A 23783-nucleotide genomic window follows, 5' to 3' on the forward strand; every position below is an offset into this window, starting at 1 on the left:
CTTTCTACACCCGTGCCTTTTCCTCAGCAGAACCAGTGCTACCATCAAACAAAACGTGACCAGCCCTTCCCACAAGGACTGCCTCCAGCTGAAACAGGCTATCTATCAAAAGCTCCACTGACACAGGTCTGCTTGCAGGTGGCCACAGAGGCATCTTAAAGCAGCTTACCTTAGGGCCTGATGAAATTGCTGCCTTGCTCTTTATGCATTAATTGCGGCCAGGCCAGAGTTACAGAAGAAAGGGGAGGCATAGCATCAGTCAGTCACTCCTTCCACCTCCCTGTCGGTCATAGATGGTGCTGAAAACAGGAACGACCCTAGTCTCGGCCATTGCGTGTTCTGTCGGCTAACCTCATTTGAGAGAAAACAGCCAGTCTCAGATTTGAGACCCGAAAAGATCAGGTCTAGGGCGTAACTGTGCTGGGGCAAAGGAGATCTGAGGCTCTTCAACGTCAGAGTCACCCCCCCAAGCGAACTCAATCTGGATTGTCCACAAATTCCTGATGCAGCCAGTTATTTTAATGCCAAGAGACTGATAAGAAAAGAGAAGCTGCCTCCTGGGATGTCACATTTGCTAGAGGAGGAAAGAAGTTTAGGGATGGGAGAGTGGAACAAGAATGACTGTAAAGTGCATTAAATTATTTTTGAGATGACAAATCAGGTCAAATTGCACAGAGGGGAAAAAAGCAAGAAAGTGATACAGAAAACAAGAATGAAAAAAGACAGTATGAAAGAAAGAGTAGAGCTAGGCTAGCTGATATTTTAAACACTGAAATGTGAAGCACTGATTCTGTGACATGTAAGCACTGTTAGCGATTATGTATGACAGCACATTTCCTCTGGGACAACTTAACAGGCCTGTTAAGTTTGATGCCTTTTCTAATTCAAGTTCCTGAAGAGACATCAAATCTTTTCAGAACAGTTAAAAAAAAAAAAACAACAAACAAAAAACCCAAACCCACCACCTTTCTTTGACATCTCTTCTCCATTATTTTTGTTGTACCACCCTACTCACCCTCTGCAATGGTCCACAGGATTGCCACACATCTATTATCCCGAGCAGTTCAAACCTGCAATAACAGCCCTGAAGAAAACTCAGCAGTTTATGCCTCCAGCAGTTCTAAGAGAAAAACCAAACCACACGCTGGGTGACAGAAGATTCAATTTTTGTATTTTCAGAATTCTCAAAAGAGTTCCTACAATTCTTAGTCTAGAAATCAAACCTATTCATCTATTTTCGCAAGGAATAAACTGCTGAAAAGACACCCAAGGTATTTTTCGCTCAAGTCTGATTTAAAGCGTCAAGCTAAACGGATACCAGAGGACTGGATCAGCAGTCTTATCTGTCATGCCACAGCCTCCTTTTGAAGGCCTGAATTAGATCTCTAGCAATGTGTCATCACTACAAGAGACAGAAGGCCACTGCACCCCTTCAGGTCTTCACCTTATGATAAAGTGCTTCCAGGCTACCGCCGGGCCAAACCAATCCCGTTATGGTCAACTACCTCTCCCTGCGTGAGACATCTTTGAGCAAATTGTTCCACAGCAAATGGCACATGGTGAACACCCAAGACAAAAACATCTTTCCGTATTTCTCAGGGTAGTATGTTACTATGTATAGAGAGATACATGTCTCAATGTGCTAAATAGCGACTTTCTTTTTTCCCCTTAACTACTTACAGAGTTCATGTTAAACCAGTGAATGTTGCAACTGAACAGAAAAAAAATAATGAATGTGATGGGTTGACGTTTGATGTCCATAAATATGCAAGAATTCCAAACCAAAGGCAAGTGTGTACAAAATAATTTATTACAGCATAACATATGTTGGCAATATTTTACAGTGAGTTTTCCATTCAACAATTTTGAATCTAAATAGATGACACACAAAGGAGAATTTTAATTAGAACAGTTTATTTGTCTTAATAAAATCCCCTCTTCATGAACTTACATTTGCCTTTGAGGGGCTAGTTAATATTACTGAAATTATTTACATTGCAGTGAAATAAAAACAAACCAAGATTGAATGATTCCATTACAGTTTCCAGAAAACGGATTTTCTGTACAAGCCACAGTATAGTTATGTTTTGATAGCAGTTCTTATAGAATGTAAAGCTGTCATATGTAGCCATTTTGTCCAGCAATACTATGCTTTAAATAGGTATATTAGATTGAGACTTCCATTTGGATGTGTTGTATATTTAATAGTTAATGCACCAGAATACAAAGTAAGAAAAAGGTTCATTATGATTTGTAGTCAGCCTCTTTGTGCTCCCTTAAATAGTTTTTAAATGTAAAACATACTCCTCACGTACTATTTGCTTTGCAGCACCTAAAGCAATAGTATTTAGGCATGAGAAGTACTGGAGTATTGACCAGAAGTGGACAACTAAGACTTTTAATGGAGGTAATACAGTAAACTTACCAGTGAATTTTTATGATGTAGAGAAGGACTGTATTCCCCATTACTGTACCTTCTGCATTTGCCCAAAATTGGAGCAGCTTTTTCAACTTAAGTGTCAATAGGTGAACAGATGGGGAGAAAACAGAAGGAAGAGGAGGAAGGGGAAGATGGAACGAGGACAAACAACAGTATCAAATTCATTGTTTTCACAGGGAATTGCTTCAGGATACTCAAACTTGAAAATGTTAAACTGACCATAAACTTAAGGAAACAATAGCTATGGAACACAAGGTAGATAGAATAGTTTCCAAAAAGCCTTAGTGGTTTTTTTGTTTTGTTTTGGTTTTTTTTTTTTTTTAAACACAAACCTAATCTTCATATCCATCAACACTGGTTCCATATAAGACACACACCTGACAAAAACATGCAAACCCCCAATGCTTTCATTGTCACTGTGCTTCAAAAGAAACCAAACTGACCAAAGATCAAAATAGAATTAAAAGAACCCAAAAAACCAAAAAACCCAAACAAACCCAGAAAAAACCCTAAAGGACAGTAAAAGAAGAGGGCAATTCAAGCAGCACTTCAGTCTTAATCTGCTAAAAACGCTCAAATGGTAATTTATTAACAAGATATGATCACATTTATCTGTATATGTAACGACACTTATGTGAAAGCAGTCTTTAACATCCATATTTTTGTGAGGGAGGGCTGATGGATTATTAAAAGACTTAAAACTGTACAAGTATAAACATGAAAAATGCTGATTAAGGATAATGTTTACATAAATATTGGCAGTTTTTGTTGGGAGAAAAAAAAATAACTAATAGCATACTCCATTTCATTTAACTATCCAAATATTTTGTTTTATAGCTGTTAAAGATATTAAAATACAACCTGGAAAAGTAACCCTGATCTGTATCCAGCCAGCATGTAACGAGAGTCAGAGTTTTGTATACATGTGTGCATGTAGGTATACACACACACGGGCTTGCACACACTACTTCAGATTTCATTAGACAGCAAATCATGGTTAATGGCTGTATGATTCACAGATGCAATGCTGCTATCGTCCTCGTTTGTGGCAGGCATAAAGGCAGACGTAAAAGGAAACAGTTTATGACATGCTGCTTGATATTCTTCACATTGAGTGTGGCAGCTTCCAAAACTGCCATCAAGCAGTGCCTCAAAAACCTTTGTTAATGTCTAAAGAAACAAAAGTAACAGTTAATAGGTGTAATTTACAATTGTTTTATTACTAAAGAGATGTACAGTTAAACAACACTAATCTGAGCAAACACACATTCTCTGTTGGTATTCAGATATTTTGTAGTTACTTAGGGAAAGAAATCTGAAACCCTGTTCTTTCAAATAATAAGAATTTATCATGATCTATGAAGCATGTACATTATCCTGCAGCTAATTATACATTATTTAAAGATCTCACACATTTTTTGGCTTTAGAGACTGTATCTTTTACCTTCACATTTTTGTCTCTCATGTTTTTATCCAATCTAGTAGCAACAGCAATTGCTTTTTCTTGTCTTGATTTGTCCAGGAAATACATCATCTTTGCACCTTATCACAAGAAAGAACACAACATTTAGATTATAGCGCTCCTAAATGCAACGCCGCATATACAGACACACAGAATCCGAAAACTTATTAATCAATGTGAATTAGGACTTCTTACAAGTTTTAATAAACCATGTTTCCCTCCTTTATTTATAACTTAAAACTAAGGAAACTAAAGCTATTTTTAAATTTATTAGAAGCATAAGGATTGAGTAACACAGGAGATCTGCTTCTGCAAAAGTGAAATGCCTCACTTACTGAAGACCTGTCAGGCAAGAAATACACATAGAGAGTACGTTGATGACTAAGCCCTTCAAATCAGCAGGCTAAATGAAATCCATCCTACAGCGATTAAAAGACATTTTCTCAGATACTCTGAATTATTTTGAAAAGTACTGGAAATAAGTGAACAGTGCAGCTACTAAATAATTGTGGAACACTGTCCAGAAGAAATTCAGACCAGTATACATCCATATGGCAGAAAGTTAAGGCCAAGCTGGGCTACAAATCTGGAGCCGGGTAAAATAGTATAGGTACAAGTGAAGTTTAATGCAAGTTTGGTGCTTTGCCTCGACTAGACTACAATTTGTGAGAAGAAAGACATAGCATTAATGTAACTAAATGCAGCTTCTTCGACCATGGTTTATCAAAACTGGTCTGAGCATCTCTGCAAAATACTGTGTTGCTCCTCACATCATAGCTGCCTTAATTTAAAATCTTATCTTAATTAACATGTAGGCATTTCATATACTTTCCTTTTCCCAAATACAAAGTCCAGACACACCTCACTACATAATCTACTACAAAGAACAAAAAGCTTCAGAAATCATTTTACTGAAAAAGTTGAAAACCCACATTCTGAGTGTATCATCTCCTCTTGCTCAACTAATTTCCCCAATTATTAAATTTGTTTTTTCTAATTAGTTTCCTAGTTCTTACTGCTTTTTGTATCCAGAAGGTTTCACAAAATAAATTGCTAGACTGAACATATTTGGGTTTGAGTAATCATTGTCAAAAAACTTACTAAACTTATTAACCTAGTTACATTTGTTTAAAGTCAGGGAGGATACAGTAGGGAAATTGAAAAGGGATTAAGATTCTGCTTATAATTTTTTTACTAGTAATCATTTTAAGCTAAGAAAACACTCATTTGTACTCTCAGACTTAAAGTTTAGGTCTTTCAGACCTTTACGTTTTCAAACTTGAATTCAAGATGACAGTTTAAGTAGTTCTAAATTGTACAGTAGATAAGACAATCACTTCAAACCTGTTTCAGCATAAACAGAAGACTGACACATAAGTGAAGACCTAAAGCTACCAAGGACATGTCTATGGTTAGTTCACTCCTGATTTCACTTCAAAAATCCTAATTCCACGTTTGTTCCTACTGCCTGTAAATTGATACACTGGTGGATCACAGTGATCAATGGACCCTAAGGAGCCTTTACACATTAAGCCCCTCACCTCCGCTGAATGTGAACACACCCACTTTCTTCAAAGGGGTCCCTGACATCTCTCTAACACAGGTGCCACCACTGCCTATGATCTATCTTGGGTTCTTCTCAAAGGTACTGAAGATGTAGGACAGTGTGAAGCTGAACTCAGAAGTATGACAGTCTTAGCTTGTCCAATTACTATGGCAAAGGGACTGTACTATTTTCCATAATAATGGAGGACCAGAGAGTAGAACCTGGAAAACATCCAGTTAGATGCCCAACAAGAGGAGTGGAAGAACACATCTGTAAGAATTAGGAGCAACTGCCTGCTAAGATACCTGTACTTGGCTTCCCAAATCTTGAGCCTGCTCACAGGGAAGGGATGCAAATATTTCTCTCAAGATGCTGTCCTGAAATAGGTATCTTTTAATGGCTTCTGTAAGTTTGGGGTAAATTACCTAAACTTCCTTTAAGAGAGATGAACAATCCTCTGAAGCTAACTTTCTCCAGTGATTCTGGACAGACCTTGGGTACGTTTTACAGACTAGGTGAGATTAGTACTAAGTACTTTAAGTGCCCGATACATTTTCGTTGTTGACCATGAAGCAGAAAAGCAAAAGTAGCATAACAAGTTTGTCATGATATTTTTATTGATGCTGTTGCTACGTGACAAAGCTATGAGTAGGAACAGAGACATTCCAGCTGATAAGAAAACAGGAAAAAGCACTGCTTCTAATATACAGGATTTTTTGTTTTATATTTTCTAGTCATTTCAGAACTAGAAGCTGCAACAGGAGGGATGACAGTGCTTCCACACTTGAATAGCTGTGGTGGTTTGATTGCACTTTTTGGAGGAAAGAAGCAGGCTCCTTATGCATCTAATAAAAAAAAGGGAATGAGTTTTTTTTAACATGGTAGAAGCAGGCAGAAAAAAACCACTGTAAACATGTGAATTTCTGGCTCATTGGAATTTACGTATGAATTATGGACTGCAGATAAAGATTCTGGATTTAAATCACTTAAATCATCTCCTTTTCAAGAGCATTAAAAAGTTAAACATACCTGACAGTTGGTGCTGAATGGAGGTAGCATTGTGTTTGAGAAATTCTTCATTAAAACTTTCCAAGTTTTTATTAACAAAGATTTTCTGCATTTCTTGAGTTAGGACCTTGCTCACAATTTCTGGGAGGTTACTATGGTCAGATACTAGAAGGGGGAAGGTAAGAGGGAGAAAAGCAAAAAAAGCCATTTCAACAACTGCAGAAAACTGTGAAACCATAAACATCGCTGCTAAAATTCCCATTTTTAAAATTTGGGCACAGAAAGAATCACACATTTCAGTTCAAAACAGGTCAATACAAGCATTCCCGATACATTTATAGACAAAACATTCATAAAGGGCACTTTGTCCTGTCAACTTTCTGCTGCAAGTTCACAATGCATACTTTGATTCAGTCAGAATCTCTCTCCCATATCTGCCACTTATTTTCTTAAAACTTCAGAACTTCAAGGATCTTTGGAACACCTACTCCTCTGTGAAATCTAGCCAAAATGAGTTCTTGGGTCCACATGGTGGATTAATGGAGGAAGGAGTACAATATAATACATACACAGTACCCTGCATAGCACAACCTGTGTTTTCTTGGGTACCACCATGGAAAACAAACCATTTAGTTTTATTTTTCTTCGTATCAGTTGCAGTTTCAAGAGTATTCACACATTACAAAAATACGTAGTTATGTCCTTGTACAATATAACTTCCTGTATCTTTATACATACATACGTACTTCCCACACACATACCAGCTTTAGAGAATCTAATCAAGCACTCATGTAGCCATGGGTTATTACTGTTGATAGCAAAAGCTCTTTTGACAGACTGCAACATTAACAGAAACTTTCCTGTGGGAAGGAGAAAAAGCAAAAACATACCAAGATTAAGAATACAGAACTTTTTCTCTTTATAACAACTACTGTTTTCTTTAGTAAATCTAGTACAAACATTAGAAACATCAGTGCCTAGGCAGAATTAGAAAGAAGAGCTATTTTTCCCATCTAAATTGCTTAATAGAAATGCCTGCTGCTCAAACTCTGGCAACACTGCACAGATGGTGTTACTATCTGTTTGCCTTTGTTTTCCCCTGGATAATTAAAGATCACACTGCAAATATCTTTCTACAGCATTTATTAGTATATACTACAACTTACTTTGCTCTTAGCATTTTTGTTTAGCCACCCTTAAAACAAACAAAAACCCCCCTATTTCCCCTATTATTACTGGCTATGATGCAAACCCCAGCTTCAGTTAAGTAAATATCTATTCCAGACCATTTTAGGCTACACTCAGATAACATAGGCTGCAGCAAAGGGTTAAAATTTTGTAGAGCAAAAATAAAATTATGCCGTACTTTACCTTTTCTAAAGTATATTTCAAATGCTAATAAATGTGTTTCTATGTTATCTCCAATAAGATTCTTAAGTGGTATAAGGAACTTAATGGCTTCTTCTAATGGATTTTCTACCTGTTTTAATAAAAAACACAGTGAAATTTAAATCTTAAAATAAACATCAAATAAAAACCACCAAGGATAGTTTCTGTTATTCAGAGCATTTAAACAATCAGAGGCCAAAGGTAAACTGTAGATAGCTTTCTGAATTAAACTGAACCACAACATTTTTATTTGAACAGCAAGATTTTAAATTGTCTACTCATGATCTCATGTTGACAAAGACAACATCATTGCTAATTCTGGCACCGCTTACGTAATGTACTCGGTGTTGTAATTTAGCATTTAGGGAACAAATATGACTGCCTTAGACAACAAGCTTAAGCTTCTGAAGTTACTGTGATAAAGGAGATAGTTCTTTGGGCTTAGAGAAATACTGGCTCAGGTCTTCACATTTTGTGAACTGCAGTCACATTTCTGTTAGTTTTTCTCTATTCACTATATGAAAACCAGAGTTCTTCAGGCAAGAACCATCTTTTTTGTTCAGTATCTATTTTAATGAAGGATGGCCTACTGTTTGGAAAAAACCAAAATTTAAAGAAAGTACCAATATTATTAATATAGAACTTTGATTTATTAGAAGAAAAATATTACTTTTCTTTAGTGTAAACAGACATAGACTAAAAGAGGTATCTTTGTATGCAAAAATGATTTTATAAAACGCCCCTGGATTCCTTTAGGAGAACCTGATAGTAATTCTATATTATAGGCTTTTTATGACCATCATATTAATTTAACATGAAAGACCATGCTAACCCTTTCCAGTTTTTCAGGAACTAGCTCTTCCCTGGGTCCACTAGTTTCCTCCTCCTCTTCATCTCGCTTTTTCTTTTGATTCTTTTGTTGTCTCTCTCTTTCTGCATGTTTTCTTTCTTCTTCAAGTTTTGCTTTCTTCTGTGCTCTTCTTTGCTTGCTAAGCATTTTCTTCAATTCTTTGGCTGAGAGATTTTCTACAGATTAATGTAACAAACAGATAACTTATATTAACAGAGTATTTAATTAAAAATCTTGTTTCTCTCCAACAGCACTTAGAAATGCCACTATGCTCCTCCCCCATATCAAAATGGCATGCTTCTACAGCTATTTTCGTAAATATCAGCACTTGTCAGACTATCATCACTATATCATTCAACATTACTACGGATTACTATTTACAGCATAACACAACACTTGATCTTGCATATTTTCTCTTACATAGTTATAGAAACCTCAACTATTTTGAAAGGTTAACTATGTAAAGTTGTTGCATCTATGACAGATTTTACCTTAGAAAATGGACAATAGTTTTCAAGGGTTATACTAAGATCCCATATTGACTGTAGCTCAGCTTCCTTCTAATGCTAATTAGAAACATCTAGGCAGATTTACACTCCATCTTAAAACAAGCTTGTTATCTTTCATTAGAGTTTCTGAACAATATGCAGCCATGATAATTGCACTGATTTTCTGCAAATGCAATGGCAAGCAAAGTTTTGCAAGCAAAAACTGATATTGTTTGGGGTGAGGAGAGGTAAAATATTCTGGTATGTATTAGCAGGACCATTATATGAATCCTCAGGCTGCTTGCTGTGTTCAGATTTTTAGATTGGACTAGCATTTAGATAAACCAAGAAGGTTTAACAGTTGCACAAAAAGCAGAACACACAAAACAGTTTCCTACAGGTTCACACAGAAGTGAGGAGCCTTCAGCCTCTCCATTCACCCTTCTTTTTTTTTTCCTTCCCTGCTGTCCCACTGACCTGACCAGTTTAGCCAGAATAATACTGTGGTTTCCACTCTGTTTACTGTAGTGTTTCAACTGAGAACAGGATTTGAGCCAATAACATGGCAAGGAACAGAAGAATAGGCTACTGAGGGACTAACACATCTTTTTTGTGGCTATGGCACCATGACCTCTCCACTGGGGTGAGGCACCGTTCTGAGATAAGGAAGCAAGGAGAAGCAAGCGTTCCTGTTACCCCATTCATACAGTGCTGTCTTCCCCTGCGGATGAGCCTATTGAATCCCAATGCACAGCGGGCAAATGAACTAACATGACTTCTTAGACTCTTCCCCACCTTAGTTTCTGACATACTGCTATCAAGATCCTCTATCACACACGAATCTTGCATTATATACAGAAATTAAAATTGGAGAGAAAAAAGATGCAAGCTGAACTGTGCTGTGAAGTGTGCCTCTTTTTATAGGTACTTCATTATACATAGGCAGACATGGAAAAACTTACTATTCAGCTCTGAATGAAAGGTAAGACTGTATTGGCAATATTAAGTGGCATTTTTGGTTTATTTTAACTTCCCCCACCATGTCAAATATTCTTCCCTTTACAAAGAGCTATGCATTCATTTCACCCGTTTAGTCAACAGCCACTGCAGTGCTGACAGTAGCTGCAGTTCTACAAAAGAAGCAACTATTTATCTAAAAGGGAAAAACCTCGTAACTCATTTGTCATTGCATCCTCAGATTTCCAAACCACACCCCACTGGTTTCCTAGGAAAGTCTACTTTCCATTTAACACTAGCTTTAAATAGTTTCCTAAATGTATTAATTCTGCTAATACACACTTATCCATGTATTCTTTGGTCCTGAAGTTATGTGAAAAATGATAAAACGTAATACAGTGCTAACTAGTATTACTATGTAATAAATTAAATACACTAGATCAAAATTAAAATTCTTACAATTCAGACTGGTTTCCCACAAAATCTATCCATTGTTTCATAATTCATCTGTTGAAGACATTTATCTTTTGTTTAAATGGATAAATGGCTGAACTGAATTTGATTTTTCCTCTTAATATTCTGAAACACCACTCCTCCCCAAGTACTCCAACTATAGCTAGGTTCATTCATGTACTAGTTTTACAATATGATGAGAGGAGAACAGAGAGGAAGAAAGCTGTAGCATGCTATCTATGATCTCTTTTCAGTTATGAAATCGTGACAGAAAACAGGAAAAACTTGTGTAAGTTACAACTCATTTGTTCTATAGCAGATAAGTTACTTAGCTTAATAAGCTTTTACGTGTGTCATACACATATGAGCTTCCACTATGGTCTAGATACCTGAATTCACTTCTTGTTCTTTGCTTTCATTGGTAAGAGGATTATCATGGAGCTTCAAGTAGATTTCAATTGCTGATCGAGCAGCCTCGAAGTAGAAGGCATGTTTCCTGAGCACATCTTCTAATCTCAAAAGGTCTACATAGGCACGAAGAGTCATCTTTCTCATGCAGTATGTGTGGAAGTCAAATTGATCATCCGTTATCTCAAAAAAATGCTTCAAGAAAAAAAAAAAAAGAACACACACACACACACAACTCTTGTGCACTTCCCTTGCTTAGTCTATTTTTTTAATTAGATGGAGGTGAATAAAATTGCCTGTAAATAATATCAGTTGTAACATTTAACAGGCATAGAAATATCCTTATAATACTGACTGTCCAAGAGAACCTGTCAGTAGGGAAGAAACCCAACCAGAAAAATCTTATTTTGCTAAAAGCTATAATGTGATTGTCCAAAGACTTAGGCACTCTTTAAAAGCGAACTGAAATGTGACTGTTCCCGATTAAAAAAAACAAAAAACAATTGGCAAAACACAGCATAAATGTACAAATAGTTCTATAGTTAGGAGATGTGGTATTCTATATTCAGTCTTTTTCACTTCAAGTAAGTGTTTTTCACATAATAGCTAGGGATTACATTTATTACAACAAATCATCGAGTACTAACCTGTTTTTAAAAATCATTATACTAGAAACACTATTGTGTGAGAAATATTGGGAAAGAAATTGATGGTGTTTGCACCTACTTACCCTTTCTACTTCGTGGCATTTTTTCAAGGCATCGCCATACTTCCCTAGCCTTTGATAAGCTGCGGCACATTCGGTCTGGAACCACATACACTGCATCTCGTTTAGGTTTTCCATAGCAGAAGTTCCTTCCTGAAACACGTGTCATTACCACTTTTTGCTTTTATAATTTACCAGCCGCTTCTTTCAACTATGGCTAGTTTCAGGCCATTAGTATGAAAACAATCAATCCTTCAACTACTTGGAATACAACAGAAAAAGGATATAACCACCCAGCCACTGAGAATAATACTTGTGACAAGGAATAGATTTAAAAAACCAAACAAACTATCTGAACAAGATTAGTGTCTCAACAGATTTTTAAGATTAACTCATGCTTGTATACAGTCTTACTTTTACAATTTCGGGACAGAAAACAACACTATTTTTAAAAATATTAAAGTTCAAGCAAATAATTATTGTTGGTTTTTTCCCCCGTCAGGTAAGTGGCATCTACTAGTCTAAAAGTTCACTAATATATTTACTGCTTTATCATGTAGTATGAATAATTATAAGTTTCTTAGAACTTGTTAATCTAAATAAATGAAGTTAGATTTATACTTCATACTTTTACAAGAAAAAAACCTAGGATTTATTCTTTATAGTTTCTATGCTCTAGATTAAGAAAAAACAAACTGGAAGCACGTTCCACCTATCAGGAATGCTAGCCACTAAATTTTCAGAACAGTCTTTATACGATGAAGAAAACCCAGTTCAACTCACAACATTTAATTATTTAGGATCAGATTTATCCTATCTTACCACAGGTATCTATGCTAGAGTTCTGTATTTCTTGCTCTAACACTTCCGATAAGCATACACGATGAGTTTCAGTAATAAAATTTTCAGTCGTTCTTCGAAGTATCTAGAAAGCTTGGATTCACTTTCAATTGTTTTCACACCTAAAATTAAGATGAATTAAGGAGCCTAATTCATTTACATGCTCCAGGAAATCCCACCAAGTAGCTGTCTTCATATTTAGTTACATAAATAATGGAAATCTGGTCTTTATGAATCTAAATTTTGTTCAATTTCAAGAATATAGAATTTGAAGTGCTTACCCCATCTTTTAAGGATAGGATTTGCTTTAACAAAATTTTTGTCTGTTGTATTACCTTAAAGGAATGAAATGTGCAAGTCCAAATTAATTTATGTTATGTTAAATCATAATGAATATAGCGCACATTCATGTGCAGTTAGCTGAGATGGTATTACTGGGAAACAGCAGGTTTTTGCAAACAAGGTATCCATCAGATGCATTTCCAGAGAGTTACTTAGAAGAACAGCAATAAAAAATGCCCTGGACAACTACCTTCAAACAACCATTTTTTCCAGTATTTACTGGGTCTATACAGCTGGAGTACTGCGTCCAGTTCTGGGGCCCCCAGCACAAGAGGGACATGGGCCTGTTAGAGCAGGTCCAGGAGGGCCACGAAAGTGATCAGAAGGCTGGAACATTTCTCCTGTTAAGAAAGGCTGGCAGAGTTGGGGTTGTTCAGCCTGGAGGAGAGAAGGTTCTGGAGAGACCTTATTGCAGCCTTCCAGTACTTAAAGGGGGCTTCCAAGAAAGACGGAGAGAGACTTTTCACCACAGGGCCTGCAGTGACGGGACAAGGCGTAATAGTTTTAAACTGAAAGAGGGTAGGTTTAGATTGGACTTAAGGAAGGAAATTCTTTACTATGAGGATGGTGAGACACTAGCACAGTTTGCCCAGAGAAGTTGTGGATGCTCTATCATTGAAAGCGTTCAAAGTCAGGCTGGATGGGTCCTTGAGCAACCTGATTTAGTGAAAGATGTCCCTGCTCATGGCAGGGCAGTTGGACGAGATAATCTTTAAAAAGGTCCCTTCCAATGCAAACTGTTCTATGATTCTATATAGTTATTTGCCACTAAGTGTAAGAGCATTATCTTAAAAATGGACACTAATAAAATATAATTTTTTTATTCTGGTCAAAAAAGTTACATGAGTGAAAAATAAACTGCCAGAGACAAACAAAACCTCTCTCCATTAAAGTAATATACTTACCCTCGTGAATTTAGAGCACATCTCCTCTGCATCCTTCACCATATTTGCTCGCAGCATGTATTTAGCACATTTAGAATTGATAAATCTGTCTGCAGTATCCAAAGACTGTGCTTCATCCATCCATTTGGCAGCTTCCTTGAGGTTACCTACATGCTGTTAGGGAGAATTTAAATAGTTAACTTTCAGTATAAGCTTGCTATTGACCAACTCCTGAAGTCTGTAGTTACTGGTATTTCTCCCTCAGAAATAACAAAAGGCAGTATTATTGTTCGCTCTCCCCTGCCCACAGATTTTTTTCAGAATGACAATTTGCTGTGAGTTGTGACTTGCTTTGCAAAACCTAAACAAAAGGGTTTTCATTTTTTTCTGAGAGAATAGTGCCCAAAAAGAAACCTGCATGAAAACCGATGCTCATAACCACTGCTAACTGAAATACTATCCACACATTCACACCAGTTTGATGGGTTGTTTTTTTTATAAACTACGTACTCTAGACGTCCAAATTCACTTTTTACCTTGTAAATTTTTGCTTTTAAATAGAATAGTTCTATTAATGTTGGAGTGCTTGCAATTGCAGCATTAATGTAATCCAAGGCCAAAGAACACTGTCCAAGTTTGTCGAAGTGCTGTGCCAGGAAATATCGAACCCAAAGCAGTGTTGTTGGGGGTTCTTTCTCTCCATTTTCTGCAACAAAATGGAAAAAGTTACAGTAACCAGTAAGGCTGAAGACTGCATTTGAAAAAGAAACACAAAAACCAAAGCTTGGCAAATTCAGCAAATACTTCCAGTAATGCATTCATTTACTAGAACGTATTGCAACTATTTTCCTGCAAAAAATATCAGCACTTCAACAGTTCTTTATAACTGCCATAAACAGTATTAGTAATTACAGTGTAATTAATATAAGACCATAGAAACTTACCACATGTACTAAAAAGGTCACAAGTTTTCAAAGAGGCTTCATAACCAGTAACAAGTTCTTGGATTGTAGAAACCTGCATATAAAAAAATATCGACTTAAGTTATGCTTTACTATCATGTTTATATAAATTAACACACTGAAAAAATACTTGGGCAAAATTAGAGAAACTATCCTAAAATAATTATTTGGAAAAAAAATTGGATATATCCTCATACAGTTTACTTCACCTTTCACAGGCTACCTTTGATCACCCATTTTAACTAGTGATATGGCAGGGAAACAAGTGTAATCTTTGGCAATTACAGCAGAAAGTAATCAAGTATATTTGATTGATAGCCTTTTTAAATTGTATTTTGGAATTTTTATTTATTCATGCTATTAGTTCTTACGTGTCCAAACTGAGCCAACTGAAGATAGGTGCTTTGGAAAAGACTCTGCATGAACTTCCCATAACAATGAAGACATAGAAGAGACTTCTGTGGTTTTCTGGCAGGCTGGTATGTACTATTAAAGATTTTTTGTTGTTGTTAAAGAAGTATTGTTGCCTAGAATACAGGCTGCATCTTTTTACATAAAAATCTCTATATTGATTGATTTAAGGCTAATACTTTCTGAAATCAGACCTTGCCAACAATATTGTTCATTCCAAGGTTGAATGACTCAAAATTCACCCAATACAGTTTTGAACTCACACTATACCAGTTTGACATTTACAACACATACAAATGTTAGTTTGTGTGCATTTCATGACAATCAACTGTTCCAATACCAGGCCCATGGCTTACAAGTGCCACATAGTATTTCTGAGCATTTTATGAAATGCTCAACCTGTTCTGTAGCTACATTCTAAACATGCCTGCCAAATCCAGCAAGTAACCAGCCTCTTAAGGAAAGAAGAGCAATACTCAAGAAAAAGAAATATGATCTACGTATATATACACTCGAAACACAAAAGGGACTGAGAAAATAAGATCTGACTGTAAGCATAGCAGGATTATGGCTACATTCACCAATTAGGTGAAACATATAGATGGTAAAAACCTAAAACTTCAATGGTTAAAAAAGTAAGATGATCCTACATTAAGAAAAAAGTTGGTTGCAGGAGAAAAATAGAAAATAGCAGCATTTTAAAAAGCAGTATTTGACAAAGCATGCATCCACTTCAAGACATACTTTGGGAGAGGAGGGGAAAAGAATAAACCTTGTTCTAGAAGATCAAAGTATACAATTTGAAGGATACTACTTTATTTAACTTAATTCAGCACAATAGGCAAGAAATGCCAAACATTTTATTTCAAAGGGAGCAGAAGGTGACATGCCCAAGTCATATGCAGCCAGTGTAAATGTCTCAAAGTGTAATAAAACGTATAAACACACACATATTCTGGAAAGCTCTGGGCAAATCTCATAAGAAATGGTTTCTAGTAGCAAAATCTCATCAAATACAATAAAATGTTACTAGACTTTAAATAACTACAAAGCGATACAGGAATGTAAAAAAGTCACGAGTAAACGGACCAAGGCAAACAAATGCATTAAGCTGTCCTCTGGCCTCAGACATCTATTTACTAAAAGAAACCTTCAATAACCTCAGAAAATCTTTGAAGATTCTCTTCGCTAAAATGAGTTTAAATGCAGAAGTAAGCATCTGCTGCAGGTAGCAGGCTTGCAGTGTATACGTGTAACAGAGTAAGTGTTATTTCCTTGCTGCTTTTCACCGCAACTTCAAAGTATTCCCAAAGTTCTTCTCATCTGGCTGTCAAGTAAACTCAAATTCCTTTAAGACCAGCCAGCTTCGCTAGACTGCAAGTGAGCTGTGTGTAAAGGGAGAAAGACCCCGTCATTTCTTTCATTTGTTCAATAAAGACACCCCCCCACCATACTCTACATATAATTTTTTCTACTACTGCACACTTGGAGTATGGCTTCGTGGCTGGACAAAGGACCACGCTACCACCAAAAAGAATGGTGCCACCATCTCCAAGCCACACATGCCCAGTCCCTGCTTTGGGTTAGCGCTAGTGGCTGTGTCCAGGGTTACAAGTGATTTACTCCCTGCTCCACCTCAGCATACAGATGCCCAATTACTGATTCCATCATCGGGGGGAGTCAGCAGACGGACAGACTTGGGGCAGTGAGGCAGTAAGACAGCCTCTTCCTAGCAGGAGGGTCTTCAATCAGCTTACAGCAACAGTGAAATCAAATCCTCTGATCTTGACGTGATGGAGAATACTAAACTGTACCATGTTTTAAAAGATGCTAAGTTCTTCCAAATTCAGAACTCTACAGTTGTTTTGGCTTCTACAGTCCAAGAAACTACACTGGAATTGTCATTCTGAAAGCTACTTTGCACGATACGTCTGGAAACAAGTATTCAGTGAAAGCAACAGCTATAAAAGTAAGGCAAATCAGGTAGTTAGGTTATTGCAGACATTCTTGATGAAAATAACAGTATCTTTGTTTCTCATGACTACTCAGCATCTTTTTTGTCCCTTTTTATGCTTATGCTTCAGTCTCTTGCTAGTAATTTAGGAAAATAACTCCAGGTTCCCGTGCTGCTTCAGGGAACAAATGATCTGGAAAATGAACCCTAATTTCTGTATCCATATTAACTGCAAATTTAGTAGTAAAATCTGTCTCTTGGATTTATTACCATGTATCATCTGTATTCTAGAGTCACCACTGCCATCTTAAAGGCAGTAATATTTTACTATTTCTCAACACTACAGCATTATTCATCAAGACAATTTTACAATATCTAAAACAAGCTGAGGTATCTGGAAATACCATGATACTGACCATGAGTTAATTTCAAACAGTATTATTCTAGGAAAAAAGTTCCAGTTATTCCCTTGCCTTGGATCTGAAAAAGCTTAAGGTATTACAAAAGCATAACTGAAGTCATCAACAAATCTCAGGTTTTGTCATGACAAGAATGGAGCCAATTCCAGAACTGGGGCCACCAGTTTCAGAAGCCTATTAAATAATCAAAATGCAAACCTTAAACCTTTTCACAGGTCACTACTTACAACTTTAATTTCATTAAGAAAGAACAATGAGGTAAGAAGCACAAATCCAAGAAGGGGAAAAGGGGCTTTAGCCTTCCCTATTAGCACAGACAAGTGAAGTGCTCATTTTCCCCTCCTAGACCTTATGTAAAGATTAAAATTACACATGCTCACAAGCCAGTACAGATTCTTGTCAAGTGTAATAATCTTGAAAGTTAAGAAAGCATCTTCCACACTCTGTAATACTTGACACAACGACTCCACAAAAGCCTGACTGGTCTTTTTCTTCCCATTCCTGTACAGTTTATTTCCATTGGAAAGGATGATTTCATAAGCAAACTTTGAGTAAATGCCTTAAAATGTGCACCTGAGACTGGAATAAGTATCACGCATACGCATCTTAATTTCTTTTTGAACTGTAAGCAACAGAAACACAATTCACTTGAACCCCAATTCTGACTTACTTTTTCCTGTCAGCATTAGTTTTTACTTATCTGATTATAGTGAGAAATATTTTGTGTCCTCTTTTATAAGGGACAGCCTAAGGGAAAGTTATTGTTTTCCAGGTAAATGGCTGATGGCTACAATTCTTTTATCATCACTTGTAGCTGTTACAGTGGCACCTATGAGCCAGTCATCAAATGGAAATCTGTGCTGCATGCTATGCCATATAACAAGCGACTCCTGCCACCAGAATTTTTCTTCAGACAAAGAGCAAAAGAGGACTATCAAAGACAAGAATAATAATATGGGGATCCAAAATGGGATATTAGGGCTACAGTAGCCTAAATCCTAGTTTTATTTTTTTCTATACTCCATGTAGAGGCTAATTTGAATAGAATGACAAATAAAAGTAAAGAGAAAAGCAATACGGAAAGGTTTTTAAGAAACATGCATAACAAAAGGCAAGGTGAAACACGTAATGGGAACAGCCTACTAGCACAAAGCAGGGATGCAAATTTTTCAAATAAAAGGCTCAGACTCTCTGGTTCATTACTATGGAAGTTAAATTACTAAATTGATTTTTATATCCTATTATTAGAGCAGTTGGGCAAAATATTTTATAATAGACTTCTGTTTCAATGACAACCATCAAAACACTAATATTGCATTTCCTTCTTCAATGAAAGAACTGCAAGAAAAGGAACTGAATGATCAGTACTAATCATATAGAAATATTGTAGTGTATTATAAAGTGGTCAGACTTAAGCTGTCAATAGCTTTTTTTTTTTTAAAGGATCCAGCTTGTTAATTTATCAGTCACAATCACTACACTTAAGTATTTTTTTCAGTTGCTGCCATTATAAGTCAGTAAGAAATTACCAGCACTTCCAGTGCACAAACAGATTAAAAGCTATTGTAGGCAGTTTCAGAAGCAATTCATATGTTTAACATTTGGCACAGGTTTGAGTCCTTGCCTTTTGAATTCCCGAGAACATGTTTAGTATTATCTGCACTGTCCTCAAAGGCAAACAACCAAAAGGCAAAGTTTGAAGACTTCTACGGAGATGTAAAAGTTTCAAGGTGCATCTATAAAGCTGCCCAAACAAGAAAATATGCTACTGACCTGTAGATATAGATGCAATGGTCTTAAGTTAAGAAAATTTAGTTATGCATTAGTGCAGAAGAATCTTCAGGCAAATCCCAGAAATACTTTAAAAGATGTGCTTTTATAAAAAGATTTAACTGTTACAGAATTCATACATATTTACACTACAGAGAGACAGGCAAGGGGTATATTGTCTTGCCTCGAACACTATCAGCAATGAAAAGGATACAAAACAGTGGGGAAAACAAAGACGACAGCAGACAAGAACACACATTATTTGGCACAAATATGCACAGAATGACATTCAAATCACTAAAATGGCCTATCATCACCACACATCAAATGGATCACTTTGGGGAATTACCACACAGTAGGAGACTGATGCATTAGAAACCACTTTGACTGTGTCCTTATAGAATGCCTAATACTCATACATACCAGAAGCTAAGTATTTGCATGCAGATTGGTTTTGTTTGGTTGGTTGGGGTTTTTTTGTTTGTTTGTTTTTTGGTGTTCTTTTTTTGTTTTTTTTTTTTTTTTTTTTAAGAGAACCAAAACTTTTTAAATACTAGCTATTCACAGTTCTGTACTTCATCCAGAATAATTTTAATTATTCAGTTACTATAATAAGAGTAACTTTTTCTTCTGCTTCAAGCAGCTGCACAGTCCACTGCAACCCATTCCAAAACATTACGTGGTGTCTTTAAGATGCTGCTGTCTCAGAAAACAGTCCAACCTCACCTCAGTGTCAAATCTACAAGCTTCTGAAATTTCAGTGTCTCAAGTTGTACCTTGTTCTTCAAACAGAATTCAATGGATGCTAAAGTTTGAGACCCCCATGACAGAGGTGGAGACTTTTCCATATGGAACACTCTGGCTAATCCCTTTCATAAACTTCCACAATGGGCTAGAGGAGAAAAATAGGCAACAATTCTTCAGCTTCCAGGAGGTGACCCAATGAGGCTTCTCTTAAGAAACTCCTGGGTATTGACTTGTCAGTAATAACAGTAGATAGGTATAAATAAAAATAAATAGAAATTTCACAAGAATCTCACCTACTCCAATTCATCTGTCTCAAAAAGCTCTTGAATTAAACTGTAAGAGAAGGATGATGTAGAAGGATCATTCTACATTCAAAAGCCATCTAGTATCAGTACTCAGACTGGAAAAAACAAAGAGTTGGAAGCGTGGGTGCTTCTTACTCGCCATCTACACAAACACAGGCTCACACAAACACACACCTCCTTTGAGACACTCAATCCAGAAGCAGTACGTAAAACCTTCAGTTGCAGGAAAAAGATCTGTAACATCCAGGAATCAGAAATGCCTTGGTATTACCGAGCCGGTATCTTCCAAATAGTTAGCAGCCTGAAAGTTCAAACACTAACTGTATTTTGGCCCAAGTATCAGATTTATCCTATATGGGCATTCCCTTCATTTCAGGGGCAGTTGTTACATGGAGCATTTCTGAACTTCACTTTACAGACAATTTTAAAGACAACTGTAGCCCTTCCTAGGGAGGGGGATGGATTGCTGCCAAACTTTTCTCCCTCTTTCAAAATAAGGGAGTAATTTCACAGAAACACCATCTCTTATATCAATAAAGCCCTTCTACTGTTCTAGCAAAAAGATGGCCACTGCAGAAGGGCCCAAAAAAGAGAGGGAAAACAGCAGGTAGGAGGGGATACCCCTCGTGAACTTGCTCATCTTCCACAGGATGAAGGTCTTCTGTGCTGGAAATGAAATAGGATGTTTCTTAAGACAGATGTTCTCAATTCTGGAATCTGACAATTTGGCTCAGATGTCAGACAGCTGCATTTTCTTACAATTCAAAGTGTCAACATGGGTGGTCTTCACCACTAGGAAGCTTGATTTCTCAGCTGGTTCTGAAGATCTAGAGTGGGAGAACGACTGCAAAAACCAACCTGCAAAGGCAATATTTCTGCATGTTGCATTTTTACTTAAGGTGAAAGGATGCATACAGGAAAAATAAAAAGAGCATGTATTTTTACCCTTCAAAGAAAGGTTATTTCATCTGTCCTTGAAACCTGGAATTGAACAACCTTTTTTCTTAAATAGGGTATTCTCCACAGTAGTTTATTTCCTGAAGAAAACTTGTTTCTTGCAGGTGATGTGCATGGTGCTGACAACAGTGGCCCTGCAGGTCACAGAAACTGATCTCAAAACACCACGTGATTTTCCATCAGCAAATCAAACATCTCTGAATCACGTGAGTACTTATTTGAAAAAAAAAAAAAACACACACCTCCTAAAGAAGCAAAAATTCCACTTTAATAGCAGAAAAGTATGTCTCAAAGCTCAATAAATCAGTCCCCTTTTTTCATCTCAAAGTACAATTGAATTTTGACAGTATTTCCCATCACCAGTACTGTAAGTAGTGGTACTTGAACAAAGCCTTCTGGTTCCCTGAGTAAGAATAGTATTCTTCATTCAGGAGAATGGGGTGTAGTTGAGTTTGTGACACCACTTTTCCAGCACAGCAGAAGAGACATCCACTAGACTTGATAAGAATCCTTATGTCTGTGTGAGGAATTGAAAAATAGTTGTACTTTTCAAAATATCTACAAACCATTTACAAATTGTTTTGCTACAGAGTACCCAAAGGAAATGGCTATTGTGCAACTTCAAAACAGTCCTCATCATCTAGAAAAGATGGGATACCTAAAGATTGAATGACAAACTAAGCCTTTCAACAGCAGCTCTGGCAAAGTGTTTGCCTTGAGCCAGAAGAAAGCCATGTTGACATGAACAGATAAAGTCCTTGTGGCCAAATTATTACAAGTATCTTTCACAAGACAGAGAAGTATCTTTCACAAGACAGAGAAGTATCCAGTACATACCCTGAAGCAATACTCTAAATGCCTCATGGCAAATAGAAAAGCAACAATAAAAACAGTCTGTAAGAGTAGTATGACAATACTTGAAACCTTTGCTACGACAAGATGTTATCCAAGAGAAAGATAAGAAGGTGCTCACAAGATGCAGAAGTGGTATCAATGGACCCTGAAAGATATTTATGAACTTAGTACCAAATAAGTAAAGACAGACAAAAATAGAAAGCAGTTGCTGGTTCAGAGGTCTGGAGAAGGTCTTTGATGACAACATTTTGAACAGGGCTTGCAGCTGTTCTGCGGCACACAACAACAGTACTAAACCACCCCTTTCTTGAGTTGTCCCCGTTATCAGTCCATTTGTGAGACAGTGGTAATCATTCACACACACAAAACCAGCAACACAGAGCTGAAAGCTGGGGAGCTGAACCCACAGAATAATGAAGAATAGTCTAAAGAGCTGGTTCCTTGCTTTTCTTTCGATGCTATGCTCTCCACACCATTCTAAACAGAATCTTCCCCAGAAACAGCTCGGCACTAAAAAAGCTCTGATAAAATGATGGCACAAACAAGTACATCTTCTAAAGTAATATTTCTTGAATAATTCTGTTTCAAAACTCCCTTTGCTCACAGAGGCACCTTCATAGTCCCCCTGAAGAGAGTTACTTGAGTACTTGTGATGGATAAGACGGACATACAGCTTGGCAAGAAACTTGCACCCCCTTCTCTAAGCCCCTGGAAACATTGCACAGGAGTATCCGGGGTTCAGAGCCAGTTAAGCTCTACCGACGTGGTATATTTGCAACCTGAAGTCCCCATCTCTACAAATGCAGACACTTAGATGTGAACTTTCAGGCCTGAAAAATATTTATGAATGGTAGCAGAGGCACACTTCTGATCATCTGTTGTATCTAGCATGGCCCCATCACATGATTAACAGTATTTCAGTCCAGGGCACTCTGACCGTACCTTTCTGGATGGAAATAACTGATGGGAAGGAAGTTTCAAATAACGAAGCTGCCAAGACACTCCAAAAGCTCATAAATTCAATTAACCACATCGGAGAAAATAGGATGAGGGGGGAAGGGCAGCTACACATCAGAAAAAAGGTTTTACTACAGCCTAACGAAGACAAGAAGCATCTTCATCTATAGCCAAGAGGTGACTGGCATGAATTGAGATGTGCTTTTTATTGAGGCAGCAAAGAACAGAGCATGCCAAACACATGAGCCAGCTGGCACACTTGCACTGCACAAAAGGTCTGAGTTCAGGCTCTTCCAGTGCATCTACACAGGAAGGTGTATATGGGCAGCCACCTAAGGAAATTCCACTTCCTATGGCTTACTATAAATTTAACTGAAAGAATATCTAAGATCACAACATTTATAAGCTTATACAGTTCACAGAAGAATCAAAAAACATCCTCAGCAAGGCTCACACTGGTTGATTTTTTTTTTTTTTAAAGCAATGTTGCTCCATCATTTAAAAAAATGTCCTGTCTAGCTACTTTGAAATGTAAGAAACTGACACTCAGGGTAAAAAGGAAAAGGTGTAGGGTATGCAAGTGACTGAATATTTCTATTTTTACTCAAGGCACTACACTAACTTACTAACTAATACACTAACTTACTTGCAACAACTTCCTTAGTCTCACTTG

At 36.9% G+C, this 23783-nt stretch overlaps 1 protein-coding gene across 4 annotated transcripts in view; it reads right to left on the reverse strand.

The window, feature by feature from the left end:
• Positions 1–1836: 1836 nt before the first annotated feature.
• Positions 1837–23783, reverse strand: part of NAA16 (N-alpha-acetyltransferase 16, NatA auxiliary subunit) — a 72458-nt gene continuing 50511 nt past the window's right edge. For 3 of the 4 annotated variants that reach the window (XM_082331165.1, XM_082331163.1, XM_082331164.1), the window contains 11 exons: positions 14718–14790; positions 14310–14479; positions 13795–13947; positions 11732–11860; positions 10983–11196; positions 8678–8871; positions 7828–7936; positions 7218–7316; positions 6478–6621; positions 3885–3982; positions 1837–3610 (listed from right to left, as the gene is read on the reverse strand). In XM_082331165.1, coding sequence (XP_082187291.1) covers positions 3410–3610; positions 3885–3982; positions 6478–6621; positions 7218–7316; positions 7828–7936; positions 8678–8871; positions 10983–11196; positions 11732–11860; positions 13795–13947; positions 14310–14479; positions 14718–14790 — 1584 coding nt within the window. In that variant the 3' untranslated portion in view covers positions 1837–3409. Of the gene's footprint in view, positions 3611–3884; positions 3983–6477; positions 6622–7217; positions 7317–7827; positions 7937–8677; positions 8872–10982; positions 11197–11731; positions 11861–13794; positions 13948–14309; positions 14480–14717; positions 14791–23783 lie in introns of those variants that run through there. The other variant, XM_082331166.1, reaches the window with a different exon arrangement.

This window comes from Platalea leucorodia, assembly GCF_965183815.1.
Source record: "Platalea leucorodia genome assembly, chromosome: 2".
Taxonomy (NCBI): domain Eukaryota; kingdom Metazoa; phylum Chordata; class Aves; order Pelecaniformes; family Threskiornithidae; genus Platalea; species Platalea leucorodia.